Source organism: Rutilus rutilus (genome assembly GCF_951802725.1).
Source record: "Rutilus rutilus genome assembly, chromosome: 13".
Classification (NCBI taxonomy): domain Eukaryota; kingdom Metazoa; phylum Chordata; class Actinopteri; order Cypriniformes; family Leuciscidae; genus Rutilus; species Rutilus rutilus.
The window spans coordinates 27,761,158-27,785,973 of record NC_140218.1 but is presented as its reverse complement, the minus strand read 5'-3'; the positions used below and the strand labels follow the sequence as shown (position 1 = coordinate 27,785,973).

Sequence of the window (24,816 nt, the reverse complement as noted above, 5' to 3'; positions counted from 1 at the left end):
TTAAAATAATATAAAATATCAATATATTAGTCTTCAATCAGTTCTATGCAGCAGAATCAGATTTAACAGATTTATTTTTTGACCAATTGTCAAAATAAAGTATAGTCTACAAAGCTATTTTTATCAGAGCATGAGCAGAGCAGGGAGAGGACAAGAGGATCGATTCGTGTAATTTTACCAGTGTTGCCAAGCACGGCTATTCGCACCATGTTACAGCACAGTAGTGCTATTGCAAAAAGAAACAAGTCCAGAGAAATTTCATGCCGGCACGTTTTTTTTTTTGCGGACTTTGCCTTTCCGGTGAGCGTGAGCAGAGCTCGCAACACAAACACACACACACACACGGAGGTTGCTTGCGGAACATTGAGCAGAACGCGCTGTGAACACACAGCGGAACGCGCTTAGAAGTTATCTTCGGAAGCGGACTCGCACGCAAAGTCATAAAACACGCTGAGCCAGAGTCAAACCATCGGCGAACACGGAGGGGCGCGGCGGCTTTTTAGTATCTTTCGGCCAAAAAAACGAAAATGTTAGTTTCGGCTGAAAATTTTCGGCAGCCTAAATTTCGTTGCATCCCTAATTTTAAGACACCCATATGCTCTCGCGGGCCATATAAAATAATGTGGCGGGCCGGATTAGGCCCGCGGGCCTTGAGTTTGACACATGTGTTCTAGAAGGTCTGAAAGGGTGCGTGGAAAGAAAGCTGGACAAGATCGGAGAGATCATTTACAGCTATGGAGCAGTGAGATTTGGGGTGAAAAGTACAACCCCAAACCTTGGGACGCAGAAGAACCCATCAGTCAATCTCAAGTCCAGGAGACAACAAGAGATTGAGCGACTGGTGAAAGAAAGAAGGAACCTGAGAAAACAATGGAGGAAGGCCACAGAAGTGGAAAGGAAAGGACTTGAGGCACTACAGGGTGACATCAAGCAGCGTATTGCAACACTGCGAAGAGCAGAATGCCTTAGAAAGCAACATAAGAAGAAGGAACGAACGAGGACTGCCTTCTACAGAGATCCCTACAAGTTTGTCAAAGACCTCTTTGTCAAGGAGAAAACTGGGACCCTCAAAGTACCCTTAAGGGAACTAGAGAAGCACCTGAGGAAAACCTACTCCGACAACCAGAGGCATGTGCCAGCCAGCATCCCGGATGATATGCCGCCAATTCAACCACCCGAGCACCAGCTGGAAGCAAGACCCCTTACTTGGAGCGAAGTGGAGAGTACAGTAAAGCGGGCAAGAACAGCCTCAGCCCCTGGGCCCAATGGCGTTCCATATAGGCTCTATAAGAACGCGCCAGGTGTCTTGAAGTACCTCTGGAAGCTCATGAAAGTGGCATGGGAAAAAGGAATTATACCAAAGGCATGGCGACGGGCAGGAGGAATCCTGATTCCCAAAGAAAAGAATTCCTCAACCATCGATCAGTTCCGCCAGATCAGCCTCCTGAATGTGGAAGGAAAGATATTTTTCAGTGTTGTGGCCCAGAGGCTCTCTGTGTTCTTGCAGAAGAACAACTTTGTCGACACCTCAGTGCAGAAGGCAGGGATAAGTGGATTCTCAGGATGCCTGGAACACACAAATGTCATCTGGCACCAGATACAGACAGCCAAGAAGGAGAAGAAAGACCTGCATGTGGTTTTCTTGGATCTTGCCAATGCCTTTGGGTCAGTGCCGCATGAAATTTTGTGGACTGCGTTCAATTTCTTCCAAGTCCCAGAGGGTATCACAAGGCTGGTCAAAGCCTATTTCCAGGACCTGCAATTCTGTGTGACAGCACAGGCTAGTACAACTGCCTGGCAGCACCTCGAGATAGGCATAATGGCGGGCTGCACTATCTCTCCACTGGCGTTTACCATGGCGATGGAGCTCATTATTCGAGCATCCCGATGGGTGGTAGGAGGGGAGCGGTTGAAGAGCGGGCTGCGTCTTCCTCCAATCAGGGCGTATATGGACGACATGACGACAATAACAACAACAAATGCATGCACCAAACGCCTGTTGGATAAACTCCAGGGAAACATCAAATGGGCAAGAATGGAGATTAAACCCAGCAAATCCCGCAGTATCTCCATTGTCAAAGGCCAGCTTACCAATGAGAGGTTCCAGGTCAACAACGAGCCAATACCAACAGTTCTGGAGAAGCCCATCAAAAGCCTCGGCCGCTGGTATAGCGCAGAACTCAAAGACTCGAAGCAGGTGGAGCAACTCAGGCAGGATACAATCAGCGGCCTCAAAATGATCAACAACACTGCTCTCCCAGGGAAGCTGAAGCTGTGGTGCTTTCAGTTTGGGCTGCTGCCCCGTCTCATGTGGCCAATTTCTATCTATGAGGTCACGCTATCCCATGCCATTCGACTGGAGAGACTAGTGAATGCACAAGTGAGGAAGTGGCTTGGACTGCCGAGATGCCTTACCAGCATTGGCCTGTATGGCAACGGAGCCCTCTCCCTGCCAATCTCAAGCCTGGTGGAGGAGTACAAATGTGCCAAATCAAGGCTGGAAATGACTCTCACAGAATCCCAGGATCCAGTCGTCAGAGGTGCTGCTCCTACCCTAGCAACGGGGAGGAAATGGAAGCCGTCGGCAGCGGTTGCGGCGGCAAAGGCTGCCCTCAGACACCGGGATATAGTGGGGCATATCCAACATGGCAGAGGGGGCCTTGGATTGGAAGCAGCAACACCCACATGGCAAAAGGCTACCCCAACCGAACAGCGGCATATGGTGGTGGAGGAGGTGCGCCACCAGGAGGAAGCAGCCAGGTGTGCCAAGGCTGTCTCCCAAGCCCAGCAAGGCCGCTGGATGAAGTGGGATGGCGTGGAGAGGAGAAAAATCACATGGAGTGAGATGTGGGGCATGGAGGCTAATAGGCTAAGTTTCATCATCAGAGCCACATACAATGGCCCTCATTTATCATTCTTGTGTAGAAACGGGCGTATATGTTGGCGTAAGATTATGCTTACACTCTTCTCACCGCCTGATTTATGAAGCTGTGCGTACCTTTGAAATCCAGGTGTACGCAATACCTGCGCTTGATAAATGCCGCGGCTGAAAACGTGCGTCATTAGAATAACACGCCCCTATATATTCAAGTCTCCGCTCCCCCCACGCCCTCATTTTACGTCATGGACACACGGAAGACGGCAAAGAAGAGAAACTTCTTTGAGAAAGAGAAAGCGAAACCAGGGAAGTGGAAAGAAACAAAATAGATTTCTAGATTTTTATTATGAATGACGCTTATTGTTATTTAGAAGAATGTCGTTATTATTATTATTTGTATTATTATTATTATTATTTAAAAGAAGAAGAATGTCATTTTTATTATTTTGTCAGTCTGAAATATTTTTTTGGTCATTGAAAGACTATCATTACTAAACCCAGTCCGTGCAAGTATTAAACGCCTCGTCCGTTTGGGGAGGTGCGCGCGCAGTCTGCGGAGACTCGCGCTGCGGAGCCAGGCGAAAGTATAAACAAGGCTTGAAACGTCAGGTAAAGCGCACAGGCTCGCAACTTAAGGAATACATATGCCTACAATTCAAATGCTTTGGTAAAGTCACACAAATTAAACATTGAAGTCCATGTTGCACAAAAATAAACACTGAAGTTTATAATTACTATGTTGTTGTTTTTTTACAGTGGGTCATAATATATCATATCTTTTAGTTTGTCAGTGCGTTTTGTGGTGTTAGGAATTGTTTTTCTGCGCATTCCCGCACTCAAAATGTGCGTACACCACCTCCTGAGCTGGCGTAGGATTTGAGCGTGCCGCACGCCAACGTCCATATTGATAAATCTCAAAGTCACCGTGGTTTTGGGTGTACGCTGGAAATTTGGTGTACGCACTTTTGATAAATGAGGGCCAATGTCCTGCCCTCCCCAACCAACCTACATCTCTGGTATGGAGAGGACCCAGCCTGTCCCCTGTGTGCAGCCCCAGCAACCCTCAAACACATCCTGGTGGGTTGCAAGACCAGCCTAACTCAAGGAAGATACACCTGGCGCCACAACCAAGTGCTGAAGTGCTTGGCTGCCGAACTTGAGAACAAGAGGGTAACCACCAACGCCACGCCTCTAAATTCCCAAACTACAATCCCACGGAGAACAACCTTCATGCGGGAAGGGGAGAAACAGTGGACCAAGCCATCACTCCCAGACTCTGGCCCACTGAACGCAGTCCGGGATTGGGAAATGCGGGTAGACCTTAACCAGAGGCTCACCTTCCCACCCGAAATTGCAGCAACCAACCTGTGCCCAGACCTTGTCCTCTGGTCCAAGTCCTACCGGCGTGTCTTCATCGTTGAAATGACTGTCCCATGGGAGGATGCCATCGACAAGGCATTCGAACGGAAGAGGCTGCGATATGCCAACTTAGCAGCTGAAGCAGAGGGGCGGGGCTGGAACGTGAAGGTGTGGCCAGTGGAGGTGGGATGCAGAGGTTTTGTAGCCAGCTCTACCACAAGGCTCTTGAAGGAAGTAGGGATCAGAGGGCAGTCCCAACGGAGGGCAATTAAAGAACTTGCCACTGCAGCGGAACGGAGCAGTCACTGGCTATGGCTGAAACGTAGGGACGCAACATGGGCTGCCAAATGATCACATGGTGCCACCACCGTGCGACACACACCCGGGTCTGATCAACCCGTGGTGGGCCAACCCCGGCAGAGAGTGTCTTGTGATAAGTGGCCGAAACACCCAATGAGGTCGGGCACTCAACTGAAGATGTGTCACACTGGTGGCACCATGAGATCTGTGCCAAATTTCACCCCACCCAAGATGACATCCCCATTCAATTGTTGTGCTGAAAGTTAGGGATCTTTAACAACCAGTCCTAGTAAGAATCCTATATATATATATAGCTGCGAGCAGCGATGGAGGGCCCAAGCCGGTGACACCGCCACCCCGGTGCCTTTAGTGTAACTAAAGGCACCAGGGTGGCGGTGCCACCGGCTTGGGCCCGCAATCGCTGCTCGCAGCTATATTTCTTTTATTTGATATTGATGATTAATGTGATTATATTAAATATTGTTTGTCATTTGCTTTTTGTTTCTGTGGTACTGCTCTCCTCTTTTTGTGTGTTACAGTGCTCAGTTACAGTGTACAGGGCCGGGCCCGCATCGACATTAAACCTCCCTCAGCGTAGGTGATTTGGGTGGTGTGGCACTGCTGTGTGGTGTGTATTAGAAGGTTGGCACTGAAATGGTGATTTCTTCTGTCTTAAAGGTGGTAGGAGGTCCATAAGAGCAGGCCCAACCCTCTTGCAGTCTTGTGGAGAGCTATTTCCTACTTCTGTGGATTCTATCGTTGACACGTTTTAACATTTGATGGTCCGTGTTGGAACAAAATATATATATATTTTTTTTTTATGAACTATATTTGTTGCCTAGAATCAAGTATTGTGATCTGTGGAGGGCTCCGACTGCCTTAAGAGGTGGCGTAGTCAGCTTATATTTCTTATACTTACGAGAAATTGTCACTACAGCTGCTCGAGCGCTGAGAAAATGGCAGATAGTGTACAACTCTATGGTAATACAGGACTGTCAATCAGCAGCAGTGGGCGGGGCCTGAGCAGTATGATGTCAAAAAGGAGTGGCTGGATTTTTATCACTGTAGAGTGATTGGGTTCACACGCTGCCAACACGCATTTATGTCCAAAACACAATATAAAAGTGGATTTTGCATAATAGATGCCCTTTAAGTTAACCTGGTGTCTCCTAGGCACCTACAATTTTGTACTCTATTAGACGTCTCTCCACAGGTCTCTGGAGTTCCACTTCAGCACCATCACTTAGGAATAAATAAGATCTCTAGTGCTCCACTTCAGCACTATCACTTGAGAATAGAAGTAAGATCTCTAGTGTCTAACCTGACTGACAGACAGACTCCAAATGATGCCTTTGAATATGCTTTAATCACTGCCGGGAGGACCTCATATCAATCACAGAGATTCCCACCGGCAAAAAGAATACAACAATTAATATAGGATAGGTACATGACAAAGGTAACATGACTCATTACATAATTTCTCTAATATGATTAACACTGCATGTACGATCAGAGGTGTTGAGCAGCATTTCTGTCCGGCAGGGCACTGACCATCGTGGGAACAGTATTCGGCACACACTGGATTCCCTTCAGTTAGGCACCTAGACTGTATGGATAGAGATTCAGATTTAGTCTGGCCATTTAGTGGGATTAAGCATCAGATGTACAGCACAAAACACTCAGGACATGAATAGCTAGTTTTATTTACAGAGTGAATTGCATTGAGTATTATTTACCATCTTTATTAATTTTGTAAAGCCACCCTATGTGTTGGGTAAGTTACTTTTAAAAAGTAATTAGTTATAGTTACTAGTTACTTCTCACAAAAAGTAACTGCATTAGTAACTGAATTACATAATTACAAAAATAACTAATTACCAGGGAAAGTAACTATTGCATTACTTAAAAAAATAAAATAAAAAAAAAGTTTAAATATAAGAAATTTCTTGGATACCCCCAATATGAAATGTTAAATGAATGAAATGGACACTAAATAGAACATATTATAAAACATTGTACACTAATCTACACTATTTTAATGTTGCTGTGGGACAACCTATTAACTTAAATATTAAAATATTATCATTACTATAGTGGAACAACAAAACACAAGAGATGGTTTAGAACTTTTAATATTTATTGCACAGACCACAACTGGCCAACAAATAAGTCTAAAAATAAATCATGCTTCTTAAGAAATGTAGCAAAAAGAGATGCGCATGCGCAGCGGACGGTGATGGCTGCTTAATATCGACGCTCCACCTCAGTGCCTATTTTTCGCCCTTTTTCAATCCCTACTAAGTTTTTGGCCGCATTTCATGTAAATATCTGGATCTAGTGCTATTCTAGATGGCATCTAAAAGAGATATAATCCAGTCCCCGGCGAAGAAAAAGCAGAAAGATGACGATCGCCTTCATGACGCCATTGCCGAAATGCTCGATAATCAACTGAGCGCCATAAAGCAAAGCATGACGATGATTGTTCGCGAGGAAATATCGACGATTACAGCACGACTCGACTCGCTGGAAAAAGATGTCAAATCGTTCGGCAGTAGATGTGACAAGATGCAGGCAACGGTCCGGGATGTTAAGAGAGACTCGATTGCTAACAAGGCCTGTCTGGAGGAGCTCCAGGAGAAATTACTTCTTTACGAGGATAAATCCAGACAAAATAACCTAAGGTTGGTGGGCCTAAGGGAAGGAGCTGAAGGCGGGAATGCTATTCAGTTTTTGCAGACCCATATTACCAAGTGGATTCCGGCTCTTAAAGGGAAGACGATAGAGATCGAACGCGCGCACCGTCTGTACGCGAATGAGGATTCCTCTAGGAATAGAGCGCGCACTTTAATTTTCAAGCTTCTTCGTTACAATGATCGGCAGGCGATCCTACAGGGAGCCAGGAGTGCTTCACCTCTGAGTTTCGAAGGGGGTATCTTACGGTTCTTTCCTGACTTCAGCAAGGGAACGTCCCAAAAAAGGAAAGCTATGGCTGAAGGTCGGAAACGTCTCCAACTACTAGGGATCGAGTCATTCCTGCTCTACCCCGCGTCGGTTAAAGTACGTCACGGCCAGGAGCAACTGTTTTTCAAGACCCCTGCGGACCTGGAGCGGTACATCTCGTCTCTGAGCGCTGCCACCACGGAGATGGATACCACCGCGCTATTAGATATGCCGCTGCCTGAGGATTAAATTCGGCCTTTTTGCTTTTGTGTTTTAACATCCTAAGTAGGGATATAGTTTTGATTGCGCTGTGATGGTCACTCAGGTGAGAGATGCTGATGTTTGAGTAACTGTTACCCTTATAGTCCGAGTGCATGGCCTCGAGTAGATTTATTTTCCAGGCAGATAAGAGGGTGCGGTTTTCCCCTCTGCAAGCTGCCGATAGTAAATTGTTCTTTGTGTTATTGTTGTTAACTAATATTATGTTAGAACTACCAGGGTTTGCTGTTTTTGTTATTTTACTGGTTCATGGGGGTTTTTGGGGGAAATTATTAATGATGCGTTATGTTATATGGCTAACCTACCGTTGTCTTATGGGTAATTATATTGTGACAGAATGAGGGATTGTAATGTGATATCGTGGAATGTAAATGGTCTAAATTCTCCCATAAAGAGATCTAAATGCCTAGATTATTTGCACCGTAAACGAGCTGACATTGCATTAATACAAGAATCTCATCTCAAGGCTTCTGATGTTAATCGCTTTCAGAATAGACATTTTAAAATGATAGCTTTCTCTTCGCATAATAGTGCCTCAAGAGGAGTTATTATACTCCAGAACAGGAAATTCCCGTTTCTAATAGAGAAAATAGGAGGGGACGAAAACGGGCGGTTTACTTATGCTTCTGGCTCATGGAACAATTTAAAAATAGTTCTCTTCTCAGTATATTCCCCTAATATTTACGATGTAGACTTTTTCCCATCTCTTACTAAACTATTTCTTAACTTTGTAGACTACAAACTGGTTGTAGGTATGGATGCTAATGCAGTTTGTAACCCCTTAATTGATAGATCTCTTGTCGCTGTCCATGGTGATCCGGCTTCGCAGTCATTAAACGAGCTCATTGTTGATAACAACTTATGTGATATTTGGAGAGTGAAAAATGAGAACTCTAGAGATTATACTTTTTACTCGGCGCGCCACAAATCTTTTTCGAGATTAGATTACATCTTGATTTCTAAATCTCTTATCCAAGGAGTAAATCACATTGATATCCTACCTATCCTGATTTCAGATCACTCCGCTGTGATTTGTAATCTATCTCCTCCGATAATTCCCTTAAGCTCCAAAAGGTGGCGTATGAATACAACTTTCTTGCAAAATGAAGATTTTTTGTCCCAGTTACGTTCTAAATTATCTCTCTTTCTTCAAGAAAACTTAAGTTCATCTATTAATCCTCAAATCCTATGGGAGACAACTAAATGCTTCTTGAGAGGAAACTGCATTTCTTTTGCCTCCCATGTAAATAAATCCAGAGGGAAAAAATTAACCCAACTGGAGGCCCAGATTAAACATGTAGAGAAGGATCTTAAAAAAACCTTTACGGAAAATAAAAGTAGACTCTTGGGCAATTTAAAAACTGACCACAAGGCTATTCTATTAAAAAGGGCAGAATTTTTGATACACCGTACCAAACAGAATTACTATCTTAATGGTGAGCGGCCAGGAAAACTTATGGCTTTAAGGTTGAAACGTAATGAGGCCCTGGCCTCAATAACAGCCATTAAGGATAATACAGATGTTCTTCACACGGCTCCAGGGGATGTAAACAGAATATTTAAGGACTTCTATGAGCTGCTTTACAGATCTGAGGTGGGAGCGAATGAACAAGCTGTTAGTGAATTCCTGATAAACTTAGATCTCCCTCACTTAACTGAGGAGCAATGTGCTTTTCTCGATTCTCCATTAGATTTAAAAGAGTTGAAGGAGGCTTTAGTGGCTATGAATAAAGGTAAGACCCCGGGTTTGGATGGGTTACCTCCGGAGCTGTATCTGGCAATATGGGATATGATTGGACCACTCCTCCTCGACTCCATAAATTTCGCTATAGATACTGGTTGTTTCCATAGGGACCAGAATACTGCTCTTATCTCCCTGCTGCTGAAAAAGGGAAAGGAACCCCTATGCTGCTCTAGTTACAGGCCGATTTCACTAATTGGTACGGATGTCAAGTTATATGCCAAAGTTCTAGCCCACCGTTTGGGAACGGTTGCCAGTTTTTTAATTGCCCACGATCAGACAGGTTTCCTTAAGGAACGTTATGCTGCGGATAACTTGCGACGTCTTTTGAACATTATTGACTCACCCGACCCGGTTAACGAACAACGTGCTATCCTCTCGCTAGATGCTGAGAAAGCCTTTGACCGGGTCGAGTGGACATATTTATGGTCTGTCTTAACCCGTTTTGGTTTTGGCCCGCGTTTTATACATATGATTCAGACCCTTTATGTTAACTCGTCTGCGCGGGTCTCAACGGGTTTGTGCTGTTCGGAGGCAATCCCATTGAACCGGGGAACTAGACAGGGTTGTCCGTTATCCCCTTTACTATTCGCAATCTCATTAGAACCCTTAGCGCAGGCAATTCGACAAGACCACATTATTTCCCCGATTACTGTAGGTGACTCTAAGCATTTTATCTCTCTTTTTGCAGACGACATCCTGCTCTATATGTCTAATGTTTCCTCTTCTCTTCCTCAATGTCTTAAAATATTTAATGATTTTAGCATTATAAGTGGTTACAAAATTAATTGGGGAAAATCCGTATTAATGCCCTTGTCAGCGTCGACTAATGCTGCATTAGCGTCCTCCTCGATCCCAATTAGCTCGATCCCAATCAGCAAGACATTCAAATATCTGGGAATTCAGATTTTTTCTTCACTGCAGACTATCTCTAAAGAAAATTATAGTTCTTTATTTACTTCTATCAGGCAAGATTTACAGAGATGGGATGTTATTTTAACCTCACTGCAAGGCAGAATTTCTATCATCAAAATGAATATCCTCCCTCGACTTTTATTTCTGTTCTCCATGATCCCTTTATCTCCCCATAGAACCTTCTTCAAAGAATTAGATTCCTTGATTATCAAATTCATATGGAACAAGAAGCGACCAAGAATTAAACTTTCAACACTACAGAGAAGATCCAATAAAGGTGGTTTGTCACTTCCAAACTTCCATTTGTACTTTTGGGCATGTCAGCTGCGATCTCTTAGGGTTTGGTTAAAGGATGATTCCCAGATCGCCTGGAGGGATGTGGAAGCGTCCGCTGTGCTCCCGCTTCGGCTCCAGGATATTTTATTCACAGGTGTATTAAAGAAAGATGTGAAGGTTGGGAACACAATTGTGTGTAATTCTCTGAAAATCTGGCATGAGGTATGCAAATTCATGGGGTGTTCATTTAAGTTCACGTCTGAATCTCCGATCTGGCATAATAATAATTTACAATCAGATAACAGACCTTTTGTTTTTAAGTCATGGTCGGATCAAGGTGTACATACCCTGGGTGATATATTCAATAATCAGGGCTTGAGGTCCTTTCAAGATCTGAAAGAGTGTTACAATCTTCCTGGACATTCCTATTTTTTATATTTAAGGTTGAGAAGTGCTATGCGTGCTTACGGAGTGCCGTGGAACTGTAAATTGGACTCTCACCCTCTGATGGACTGTGTGAATTATTCACAGGCACGAGGAGCAGTGTCTTTCATTTACAACAGTCTACTCAAGCATGGCTGTGGTAGGCTCTCTATTACCACGATATGGGAAAAGGAATTCGCTCCCCGCAAACTAAATTGGGACTTGATATGGGACACTATTCCAACAATGTCTAAAAATCTTGCCCACCAACTGATACACTTTAAATTGCTTCATAAGGCATATGCTACTCCATATGTTTTGCACAAAATGAAACGGTTACCTACCCCCTTCTGTTCACTTTGTAATTCCAATTCTGTGGGTACCTATATGCATATGTTTTATGAGTGCCAGCTTATCAGTAACTTCTGGGATGAAGTGTTTTTAAGTGTATCAGAACTATGTGATAAGGTTATCATCAAGCACCCCGGTCTATGTTTGCTGAATATTGATGAGGATCTTGATCTGACGGTTAGCCAGCGCAGGATTCTACACACTGCTCTAACTGCAGCCAAAAAGATAATTTTTAAGATCTGGCATGAGCCTACGGTCCCAGCAGCCAAACTATGGCTTATAGAAATTAAATATATTGCACTACTAGAGCTCACTACAGCGAGAATCAACAAAGCTAAACCAAAGACACTTAAGGCCTGGACTGAATTTGTTACAAAAATATCTCATATAATAACTCGTTAGCTCAGATGTATTGAATTTTTCGGAGTGTTGATAAGGAGCAGTGGAAATCCTAGAGCTGTGCTAACGTTAATTAACCCCCTAACTTATTCATCTATTTTCACTGTTATATTTTTTTATTTATTTATTTTTTTCTCTCTTAGCAAACCCTGGTCTTGTATATAGTTAATGGTGGTCTCATGTGGACCTTGTTCAATCTTGCAATTAATCAATAAATAAATAATCATAAAAAAAAGAAATGTAGCAAAAATAAATAAATAGTAATAAAAAAATATATATACATACTAGTGCAGTAGACATACTGTATAGCCTACTTGAAGTATTTTCTTCCTCACAATAGTAAGTTTAACAAAAAGTGCTCTCAATATAATACTGAACAATGTACCAACATTAATAATAATAAAATAAAATCTTTTAGGGGTTTATTTTTATAACCTACAGAGAACGTCATCATCAGAGGTTATTTTAGCCAAATTCTAGTCGTGTTTGCCGCACGTGTTCACAACTTGTTTTGGAGTTTATGTTATATAAACTAATTAAAACATTGCATATGATACCAATATGCTACAGAGATTATTCTAATGCTTAAATGTGTAATTTATGTATAAATAAAGTATTTATGCTCGGACACATTCGGTCTCTCTCGCGCACTGTCGAGCGCGGTCTCGGACACACTCGGTCTCTTGCGCACACTGGCGAACTGTTTTGTCCAGTCCGGCGCCTCACCCACCCCCACCCAAACTTTGCAGCTCCTATGGCAGAGAGAGCCTACTCGGATGAAAACCGCTTCAATGAGCTCATTATAGTAGGCTAATGCCACATTTTATTGACAGTAACGGTAACGGCGTTGTAACGGAGGAAACAGTAATTAGTTTGATTACTCGTTACTGAGAAAAATAACGACGTTAGTAACGCCGTTTATTTATAACGCCGTTATTCCCATCACTATGCATGAAACAGTGCTATAGTCCGAATTCAGGTACTTTTGACAGAGAATATAACACAAAATAATAATAATAATTATTATTATTATTATAAAATAATACACAATCCTGTTTGTTTATTTTACAAATAACAGTTTGTTTTTACAATCGCTAGAACACATTTCTAAATACCGGTACTTAGGTCACTTTTTCAAAACTCTTCACACAGTGATCACAACATCATTCTATGTGAACTAAACTATGGATAATTTATCTTTGCTTTAGCAAAACATTTATTAAATAATGACATCTTTCAATTTGCAAGAATTGTTCTGTCACAGACACAATTACCATCAAAACTTTATGTACTATACAGGCTATAACAGCCGTCATTTACCCTGCTATGCAGCTGATGCAAAGCGTAGGTGAAATTATAGAAGAAATTCCCCGGGACGGGTTGTGTCGAGCCATTCGTTAGTTGTTAACGATAATAACTATGTTAACAATAGTTGTGTTAATTTGAAACTTTTATGCTTCCATCTGAGGCCATTTCCCCCAATGCCTAATTGTACGAGACCTTACAGCTGACGTTGAATATAATATAATATAATATAATATAATTAATATAATATAATATAATATAATAATACCTGTAACTGGAGCCATACACTGAAGTCCACATCCATTGTTGCAGCATTTCTCATTCTTGGGACACTCACGGTCATTGGCACACAACGCAAAACGTATCCGGGCACATATTTCTGGTTTATATTTTCTCCTTGGACACACTCCTGGCTTTACTGTTATACAGACACATGACAGAGGCCAAATCACTGAATGCTGAATTAATTTTTCACGGGGGTTTTTGGTACTTTTGTTGTTGTAGGCTGTAGGCTTTGAAATAACTGAAATCATTTGGCCAAGTAATATGGACATGTACGTAATGCGGTCAAGACCTGCCTGGAACTACTTTAGCCGTGTGTTTCCCTGAAAATAATTGCACTCCTTAGAATCTTCGGCAACCAGTCAGATTCAAGCATTCAACAGCCCCGTAGTCAGGGGTGCCGTTATAGTGGAGGGGTTGGGCTGGTCTATGGGGTGCAGAGTAGGCTATGTCAGGCATATGGGCCCAGGATGCTAGGGGGGCCCAAATCATGACTTTGGTTCATTACTTTTTTGTGATTTTGTTTTCTTACATACACAAACATGTTAAATCAGATTCAAGCATTCAACAGCCTCGTGGTGAACTTGAAATAATATAAATGTAAACTAATAAGGTATTTAAATGTATTATTAAACGTAAAAAAAAAAAAAAAAAAAAAAGATCGCAATAAGTGTAGGATATTGTGATGTCAAAACATTTGGTAGCCCAACTAAACATCATTTTATTAAGTTTAGTGACAACATGTTACGATGTGCATGGTGCAATGACTGGCTACTGCTTTTATTATTGCTTGATACAATTTTTACAATTTCTATTCAATTCTTTTGGTTTGATTCCGATCTTGATTCAATATCAATTCATTTGGATAAATAGTACAGTAGATACATGTTAATTTTTCTCAAGAAAGAAATTCTCACATAATGCTGTAAACAGGCTACAGAGAGCTCTGTCAGCTGGTATTATTAAAGGCTAAAAATAACAACTCAAATGAAATATAATGCGGTTTGTTATAATAACTTTATATTTTTTAATGATATAAGTAAAAATAATAAATATGTAATATAGTGCACATATTTAGCAAAATACTCATTTATAGGCTACTAATACTAAATATATTATAAAATACAAAATTTTCTAGCCAACTAACATGCTGTGGTCATTAAATGGCTTTCCTGAGGTAAATGTGTGACATTGTTCTCCAGCTGTTTTATTGACCTCTTTCCGCGGTTGAAAAACACTCATTGATAGCATGTATGATGCATTTACATTTCGATAAGTTGTACTGTATCTTTCATCCTACCTATTAGAGTTTTACTATTAACTAGTAGTAAAGAAAGATGATCGGTTCACGTGCCGCTTGAACTGAGGTGCAACAGCGATGTCACATTTAAAAGCGCCAAAACGGTATTTGTTGTCTGAATTTCGTAATAAAATTGACAGAATCTGAGAGCTGAGAATTAGTTTCCTATCATAAATAACCTGCTCTGTCTTGTCTGTCAGTGTCAGTGTCCTCTTTGCTTGGCGATTTGTCTCTGTGTGAGAAAATGGATGTGTGGCGTGAGGGCGTGTGAAAGGTGTCAATTGCGTGAGTGGCAGCTCTGTGTTTAAGTTGCTAAGAGTGGTTGCTAGGGGTGTTGTGTAGTAATACATAGAACCGTTGGATGAAGCGGCCATAGCCATGACTTATCGTGAATAAAACACAGCTATTGACCAATCAGAATCAAGGATTGAAACTAACCATTTTATAATATAATATAATACCTGTAACTGGAGCCGTACACTGACGTCCACCGCATGCAGTGCTGCAGCATTTCTCCTTTTTGGGACACTCACTGTCATCGGCACACAACTCTTCACCCTTCTTGATACACCTTATTTCTTCAAAGTTTGTTCTTGGACACACTCCTGGCTTTACTGTTATACATGACAGAGAGAAAAGAAAATAAGCCCTGATATATTGAAGAGCACAGGTGAAGTGATGACATTTATCACAAGTTTTTATGAAGATTGTTTTAGGTTCACTTAAATTATTATATATTTTTAAAGCCTAATACAATTTTAACATTGATAGCTTTCAATTATACTGTAATGCTGAATGCCTATAATTAAATAAAATATCATACCTGTAACTGGAGCCATACAGTCAAGTCCATTACACATAGTGCTGCAGCATTTCTGATTGTCGGGACACTCACTGTCACCGGCACACAACTCTTCACCCTTCATTAAACACATTATTGTTCCATTGTTTGTGATTGGACACACTCCTGGCTTTGCTGTTATACAGACACAAGACATTGAAAAAAAATAGCCCTGATTTATTGAAGAGCACAGGTAAATGTGATAGTTAATATGAGTTTTTGTGAAGATTGGTTTAAGTTAACTTAAATTATATTAGTTGTTATATTGTTTAAAGCCTAATAAGTGTTGAAATTGATAGCTTTCAATTACACTGTAATGCTGAATCCCTATAATTAATGACTAAAAAAAAAAAAAAAAAAAAAAAAAAAATAGAGACATCAGGAGCAGTATTGGTATCAAGTCAAGTCAAGTATATTTGTATAGCGCTTTTCACAATACAGATTGTATCAAAGCAGCTTCACAGTATTAAATTAAAATACAACAATTTAATTAATTTAATTAATTCATTACATTTATATAGCGCTTTTCTCAGCACTCAAAGCGCTTTACATAGAAGGGGCAATCTCCTCAACCTCCTCAGCTAAATTAAAATACAACAAGGTTTGTTTCTAGTGGAATTTATTGATTGATAAAATAAAATATCCCCAAAATATCCCCAACTGAGCAAGCCAAAGGCAACAGTAATGCCTTCATTCATAAAAAGATGCCATTATACAAATATTTGAAATATTGATTGACTGCACATAATGTAATTTAATATAATATAATACCTGTATCTGGAGCCATACACTGAAGTCCACATCCATTGCTGCAGCATTTCTCATTCTTAGGACACTCACTGTCATCGGCACACGACACGAAACGTATCAGGGCACACACTTCTGCTTCATATTTTGTGCTTGGACAGACTCCTGGCTTTACTGTTATACAGACACATGACAGAGAAGCCAAATCACTGAATGCTGAATTAATTTTTCACAGTAAAAAAAAAAATCCACTGTCACTGTCTTTTTTACAGGGGTTTTTGGTTCTTTTGCTGTTGTAGGCTGCAAGGACCTTTGAAATAACTGAAATCATTTTGGCGAAGTGTTATAGACATTGTCATGTATTATGTGTACATGTTGTAGTGTAATGGTGTGAACGCTGTGAGGCGCCATTGCGTCACCATCTGTGTTAGATAGACACACACAAGTAAAGAGAGTTCAGTTCAACCATAGACATCATATAGCCCTATCGACCGCTACTGCCTACTGGCGCGGTCGAGCCGTGGGGCCGCCATCTTAGACCGGTCACTCAGTGTAATCTGAATGGCAGGTGCAATGAGCTGTCAGCGCATTTAATTAATCATACCTCACTAAATACCGAACTGATTTTCACGCTGGGTTTTTTGTTGCAAAGGTCATTCATGTAGCTATGATACAGGACACATGGTTTCGGCGTATTTTAATATTCATAGTAGGCTTAACAGTAATATAATATTCAGATATAAGATATAAAGTGGCCAGACGTCCAAAATCAAAATATGTGATGTAACGTTACCTGAGGTAATTTTCCCGGACCTTTTTACAGAAGGTAAAAGTCGCCGTAATCTTTACTGACTTTGTCCGTAATGATTACTGATAGCACGTTCGGACGGGACTAAAATAACCGAGAAGCTCTTGTAATTATTACTTTACCCCACCTCTCCATGTCGGGTGAACACCAGCTTGTGCAGTAAACATAGCCTAGCTAATGTTAGCTAGCTACGATTTCAGTACAGTAATATCAAAGATCCTTGCTCCTTCTCAATTATCTGGTAATATTCTATTCATAAAATACAACCAATAGTACGGTAATGTTAAAAGTAATCCCTCGGGCACTATTTGCGATGGTCCGCCAATTAAAACAGGAAAATAGTCCACAGTGCTCTGGCATCTTTAACTGCTGCCACGCAACGAAACTAGGAGTAGTACGACCGGTTTAAGATGGCGGCCGCATTTCTCAGTGCCCAGCGGCCAATAGGGCATCTAGTCTCTATATAATATCTATAATAACCACATGCGGTTTCCTGTCTTCAATACATTACAGACATGTAATAAGGTCAAGACCTGCCTGGAACTACTTTAACCGTGCATTTCCCTGAAAACACATTCAACTGGAAGAAGGGGGTTCAATCGTGCTTAATTACAGAAAATATGCGATTAATTAGTTAAATTGTATCGATTGACCGCACGTAATGTAATGTAATATAATGTAATGTAATGTAATACCTGTAACTGGAGTCGTACACTGACGTCCACCGCATGCAGTGCTGCAGCATTTCTCCTTTTTGGGACACTCACTGTCATCGGCACACAACTCTTCACCCTTCTTGATACACCTTATTTCTTCAAAGTTTGTTCTTGGACACACTCCTGGCTTTACTGTTATACAGACACATGACAGAAAAAAAAAAAAAAAAATTAGCCCTGATATATTGAAGTGACATTTATTACAAGTTTTTTATGAAGATTGTTTTAAGTTCACTTAAATTATAAGTTGTTATTTTTTTTCAAGCCTAATACAATTTACAATGCTGAATGCCTATAATTAAATAAAATATCATACCTGTAACTGGAGCCATACAGTCAAGTCCATTACACATAGTGCTGCAGCATTTCTGATTGTCGGGACACTCACTGTCACCGGCACACAACTCTTCACCCTTCATTAAACACATTATTGTTCCATCGTTTGTGATTGGACACACTCCTGGCTTTGCTGTTATACAGACACAAGACAGTGAAAAAAATAGCCCTGATTTATTGAAGAGCACAGGTAAATGTGATAGTTAATATGAGTTTTTGTGAAGATTGGTTTAAGTTAACTTAAATTATATTAGTTGTTATATTTTTTAAAGCCTAATAAATTTTAAAATTGATAGCTTTCAATTACACTGTAATGCTGAATGCCTATAATTAATGACTAAAATTAAGAAAAAACAAAACAATTTCATAGAGACATCAGGAGCAGTATTGGTATCAGTGACACCTTCTTTCATAAAAAGATGCCATTATACAAATATTTGAAATATTGATTGACCACACATAATATAATATAATATAATATAATAATTAATATACAGTGCTATATAAGTTTAGACACCCATACTAAAGTTGACTAAAAAGAGGAATAAAAAAAATAAATCATCTTTTGGAAATTGAACTTAATGCCTTAATTAAAAAAATTAGGAAAAATCCAACCTTTAAGGACACCAATTTTCTTTGTGAATGAATAATGTATCGTAAATAAATAAATGTTCTTCCTTAAAATACAGGGTGCATAAGTCTGGACACCCCTGTTAAATTCCCATAGAGGCAGGCAGATTTTTATTTTTAAAGGCCTGTTACTTCATGGATCCAGGATACTATGCATGATACAGCATAGTAATTGGAATTAAAATAGCCCCACCCACATCATCACATAGCCTTCACCATACCTAGAGATTGGCATGGTTTTATTTCAGTTAGCCTAATAGCTGGTTTGATTTGCATTGAGAGATGATCTTATGGAAAGTACTCCATGCCAATCTCTAGGTATGGTGAAGGCTATGTGATGATGTGGGGCTATTTTAATTCCAAAGGCCAAGGGGACTTTATCAGGATGCATAGTATCCTGGATCCATTAAGTAACTGACCTTTAAAAATAAAAATTCCAATTTTTTTTAAATTAAGGCATAATTGCTCGATCAATATTATTATCACATATTTTACATTTTTAACTGTAGGTACCACAAACAATTTAATATGGGTAAGTTTGTGTATATTTTACACGTAGTACAATACTGTATGTGCTCATCTCACTTGCACAAAATAAATGCAGTAATAGAAAGCATAGAAACGCACAGGTGAAATACACTGACTGAAAATGATATGCATTTAAAAATTTGGTCGGGTTGAAGTCATCCCTCCGGATCTTCTGTATCCACTCAGCCCGTACCGCAGCGTCAACGGGGAATGCATGAAAACTGACTTCTCTGTTATAACGTGACGACATGGTACATAACAGCACACAACAATGAAGTGCTGAGGCTGTCACCCTCTGAAAGGCAAGTCACCTCTCTTGAATCCTAAAAACACTCATTGTGAAAAATATCGCTGTGGTAATGGAACTCGGTCGCTGTTGTCTCTCGCTCTCGCTGTCAGATCACCGGAAGTTTTCACCGGAAGTACTGGCCCACACACTCAAGTTCGAAACGTCAACGGTCGCCATTTTGTGCACGGAGCGAATTCAGCGCGTGCAGCACAGCAAAAATAGACTCGGTGCGGAAACGATCGCTGCACTGCTGTAAACGCAACATGTGTTGTGCCAAATTCTGACCCCCGGTAATAATTTTCAGGGAGTTGAAATTGGGCACAACACCGGACCACATCCGCATGCAGTGTGAAAGCTGTTAACATGGGTACGGGGAAAATAGGCACCGCATACGCGCTGCACAGTGTGAATCAGATGTCAACCCTTTCAATATAAAAGTCTTCTCTATTGACTCAGATAATATTACAATTTATATATTTACAAAGTTCATCTTTCACTGGTCACCTGAACTATTATTCAAGCATTTCTTCAGGCTGCGTAATGAAGTTAAAGAACATGGATCTCACCTGTGGTTCCTGGAGCAGCTTCTGTGGTGCTCAAGCATCCAGACAGACACAATAACACAGCGCAATACACTCGAGCTGTCATCCTCTCCAATTACGGTCATACAATGAACTGCTGGAAAATCATACTTGTCTCAGGATGAGAGAATATTTAAGTTAGCGCTCAACCAATGGCGTGAGTTTGGGGCGGGATGATCTGTTTTGGAGAACAATAGAACACGTCCGCATGTTTTAAAAAGTTCCAATGAGGTCAGAGAGTTCTGACAAGACAAACTCCAGGCTATGATGCCAATCGGGAGAGCTCTAGGCTATATGAATATGATGCCAAACGGGTTTTTTTTTTTTTCCAGAATACACAAACTAGTTTTCAATGGCCTCAAAGAAGTATAATACTTTTAGAAGGCAGTTTTCCCCCCAAGGAATTTTGAAAGAAAGAAAGAAAGAAAGTTTTTCGACGTTTCCTTATTCGTTGAATTTAACCCTTAGTATATATCACTACTGGTCAAAAGTTTTAGATCGGTAAGATTTTTTATGTTTTTAAAAGAAATCTCTTCTGCTCACCAAGGCTGCATTTATTTGATAAAAAAACAACAATAAAAAAAAACAGTATTGTGAAATATGACAATTTAAAATGACTGTTTTCTATTTTAATATATTTAAAAATGTAATTTATTCCTCAGATGAAAGCTGAATTATTCATATTAGCATAAAGCATCATATTAGAATGATTTCTGAAGGATCATGTGACACTGAAGATTGGAGTAATGATGCTGAAAATTCAGCTTTGATCACAGGAATAAATTACACTTAACTATATATTCACATAGAAAACAGCTGTTTTAAATTGTAATAATATTTCACAATATGACTGTTTTTGTTTGTATTTTTAATGAAATAAATGCAGCCTTGGTGAGCAGAAGATACTTCTTTTAAAAACATAAACAATCTTACCGATCTAAAACTTTTTACCGGTAGTAGGCTATATATGTATTTATATATATGTATGTTTATATAAAATACACTCTATACTTTGCTTTAAAACAGATCATGCATTAACGGTTGGGAAAGTCGTTTTTGAAATATGTTGTTTGGAAGTCTGACCGACACGACAACAAATGTGTAGCCAATCAGCATTAGGTGGTGTATGACGGTGGAGGAGAGAGAACGATCAAGAGGGAGATTTGAACTGAAGAAAGACTGCAGAAATAGAGATGAGACACAATACAAAAGAGAAAAGCTCAGAAGAAAACACTGGAAAATAAAGGGTTATGTCTGGGCAAGAGCTTTAGGATCCGCGTTAATATTAGAAACGCTGTACAGCGCTGTAGAGAGCTAAAGGCCTCATTATACTTCTGCGTCGGACCTACGCCGGAGCCTATACGCCGTAGGCAACGTGTTGGTTTTAATTTATACTTCTGTGTCGTTGTCCGCGTTGACGCGTACCTAGGGAGCGTGTGAAACCCCGAGGGAGGGGTTCTGGCAAACCAATCACAGCGCTTGTGTCCGCGTAGAATTGACGCGTTGTTACATTTTTGGAGAGGTGCACGTCAGGGTACGCCGTAGGGTACGCGCGCTACACACAGCCTACGACGTAGCTACGGCGGCAGTTCGACGCAGAAGCATAAAACAGGCTTAAGCGGGAAGGTCTGAAAACAGACATGGAGGTTGCTCTGATTCGGGTCCAAACGTGAGCATAGGCGTAATTTGGGTGGGACATGTCCACACTACTTTTTCTCAGGGTCGATATTGTCCCCACCACTTTTTGAAACATCGAGAGGCACAGATGTACCTATCACAGTTAAATAAAACATCTCCAGTTAACTAGCAGAGCATTAATTTAGTTCGTTATTAAATAAGAGACGATCTAGCTAAAACGTGTTGTTTTTGAAATCATGCAGAGTGCTCGTTGCTGCTGCTATCAGTGGCGCGGATGTTCTCTTGTGGCTCGCGCAGTCTTCACACGGATGCGCACTTCAATCTATCACTTAACGCTGTTGCGGAGACTATTCGTTCCGGTGAAATCACAAAACAAAATGCACACAAACGTGTCCCTGCTTGATATATAATGTAACCACTGATGAACATATTCGGTTTTGATTAAAAAAAAAAACAAAAAAAAAAAACATCCGGATTAATTAGAACCTGTAACCTCTGACACGCTTGGCAAAAGTTCGAACCACCAGACCATTACGGAACACAAGTAATTTGCAGATCTATGCATTTATTCACGTGAAAAATCTTGCCACTAACAATAATAGTAGATCTCATTAAAAGACAAATTAAACCCAACGTAACGTTACTATTGAAACTGATTTGTAGAAATCGTTATGTTATTTTCAGTCAGAACACATTCACACAGCAGGATTTTGAATCGCCAACAGGTCCAGATATTTAGCATGCCAAATATCTCACGGGCGTCGGCGACTCGTCAGCGATTCTCTCAGATCACATCTTTGATTATGCACACTGCGTGATTGTCACTCACGTGAACGAGCACCGATTTGCCTATGATTTCGGGCATTTGCTATGATCTCACAAAACCTGCCAACGTTCTAAAATAGACCCCGAAGCCGCCGCCGGGCGCCGCCATTTGCGCCATTTAGAATTTCAGCCGCCGCCAGCCAATAATTTCGTAAGCCAAATTGAGCCGCCATCTGATAAAGTTTGGCTGAGCCGGCTAGAATTATTTGCATCAAATAATAATTCTATCACATAGAGACATACACACACGAAATATATAAACAATACACGAGATCTATTTTCCCACTGGATTCATAATAGCACAGTCTTGTGCTCGTTGCTACGATACACAGACTCACATTGAATTGACGACCAATTAAAATTGCTCGTTTTCCGTACAGAAAAAGCGATGCATTTTTTTCTCGCACTGAGGTGAAATGGCGGAAAGAAGCAAGCAAGGTAATTTTGATCTCACTTCTCACATACTTTCCTAATTACTACTTACTTTTTTTTTAAACTTAGGCCTACCCAGACTTTTGTTAAATCATCAGGGCACGGTTGCACAAACACCTGAATCAAAGATTGATGTTATGAACCAAATATTCTGGAACGGAGAGATTTATAGCACTGAACATGATATTACTGCGGTAGCCTAACAAACCACCGTTTCCACATTGCCAATTCACGACGCATGCTTCAGTGTACATTGAAGTGAAATGTGCAAAACTTTGTCCAAAATAATACTGATAACAGTGTGTGTTTATATTAAGGCGAGACACGTGTCTTTTGAATGCGCGTGTCTGTGAGGTAATGTGGGCTGGTGTGGCTACAGTGCCAGGCAGGGCCGGATTGGGGCCACTTTTCAGCCCGGGAGTTTCAGGCCCAAGACCGAGATGGTGGAATTCCAAATTAGCACTTTTTCCAAATTGGATAAATGAAGCAACAGGTCAGCTCTTACTATTGTGTAGTTTTTATTAATACCATGGTTCAACAAATGTAAAGGTTAAATAATAATTCACTTGATAAATTAACAAAAGCAGACAGAAAGAAAGAAAGAAAGAAAGAAAGAAAGAAAGAAAGAAAGAAAGAAAGAAAGAAAGAAAGAAAGCATTTGAAATGTCTTCCACAAAGAGGCATATTGAACTAATGTTTACAGTTTTATTTGTATTCAAAAATAATGCTTTTTTTAATAAAAAAACGTGATACCTACTCTCAGATAAATGAGGCCTATGATTAATCAGATGCAAATAGAAATATAAAACCAGTCCTAATACAAGTTGACAAAAAGATTGAATCCAATATTGGGTGATAATATAGTATAATGAGAGATTTATAAGCTATTTTTTGTAGGCCAGTCATTTTTGACCGGGAACACCACAAGTGTGACTATGTGCCATTTTGTACAAAATAAAAGTTTTTCAAAACAAATTTCCTGGTGAAAAATTAAAGTAGACTAGTGTGATCAACAGTGTGCCAATTTTTTCATATTTTATGTAATATTTACAAATTTGTTGAAGATTGAATCCAATATTGGGTGATTACACTTGTGTTTGTCCTCTTGAAAATAAATCTGTAAGTTTGGCACATTCGGCAGCATCCTCCTCCAATGCCTTTCTTTTTTTCAACCTGGCTTTTTCAGCCCCTCCTGGCCTCTTCCTCCCATCCATCCTCCCTAACATGTACCGTTACGGTAGGGCCGGCCCAGCTATCGGTAGGTGCCGGCGGTGCCACGGTAGCCTACCTGAGAAAACGTTTTGGAAAAGACGGGCTATGGACCCAACCAACTCTATGGGAGGGGAGGGGAGAACTCCCTCTCATGGTACAACCCATGCAGAGGCTGCGCGCTGCGGTGTCAGAATGCGGAACGTGTGTAGCCTAATGTAACGTGTACGTGACAAATGTGAAAAAAATAAATAAATAATCATTTCCTCGACCGGCCCAAAAGTGAAGCGGCCCACCGGGAATTCTCCCGATTCTCCCGATTACCCACCATGGGCCTGGTGCCAGGGCTGAATTTTTGGTCCAGTCCGCCCCTGCATATAGGCCTACAAATACATTATACTCTGTATCAAATTATGTTATCTTATCACACACCCCCAGCCCCTTATGTTTCGGGCTCACCCCCTGATGTTTTTAAAACAATGCCCCTG

The 24,816-nt window shown here is 40.7% G+C and overlaps 1 protein-coding gene across 1 annotated transcript in view; it reads right to left on the bottom strand.

Moving 5' to 3' along the window:
• Positions 1-20,333, bottom strand: part of LOC311302103 (uncharacterized protein) — a 101,995-nt gene extending 81,662 nt beyond the window's left edge. Inside the window, exons 1-4 of the mRNA XM_084427708.1 lie at positions 20,210-20,333; positions 18,177-18,329; positions 17,840-17,992; positions 16,361-16,510 (exon numbers count right to left, since the gene is read on the bottom strand). Coding sequence (XP_084283834.1) covers positions 16,361-16,510; positions 17,840-17,992; positions 18,177-18,329; positions 20,210-20,291 — 538 coding nt within the window. The 5' untranslated portion in view covers positions 20,292-20,333. The remainder of the gene's footprint in view (positions 1-16,360; positions 16,511-17,839; positions 17,993-18,176; positions 18,330-20,209) is intronic.
• Between the last annotated feature and the right edge of the window lie 4,483 nt (positions 20,334-24,816).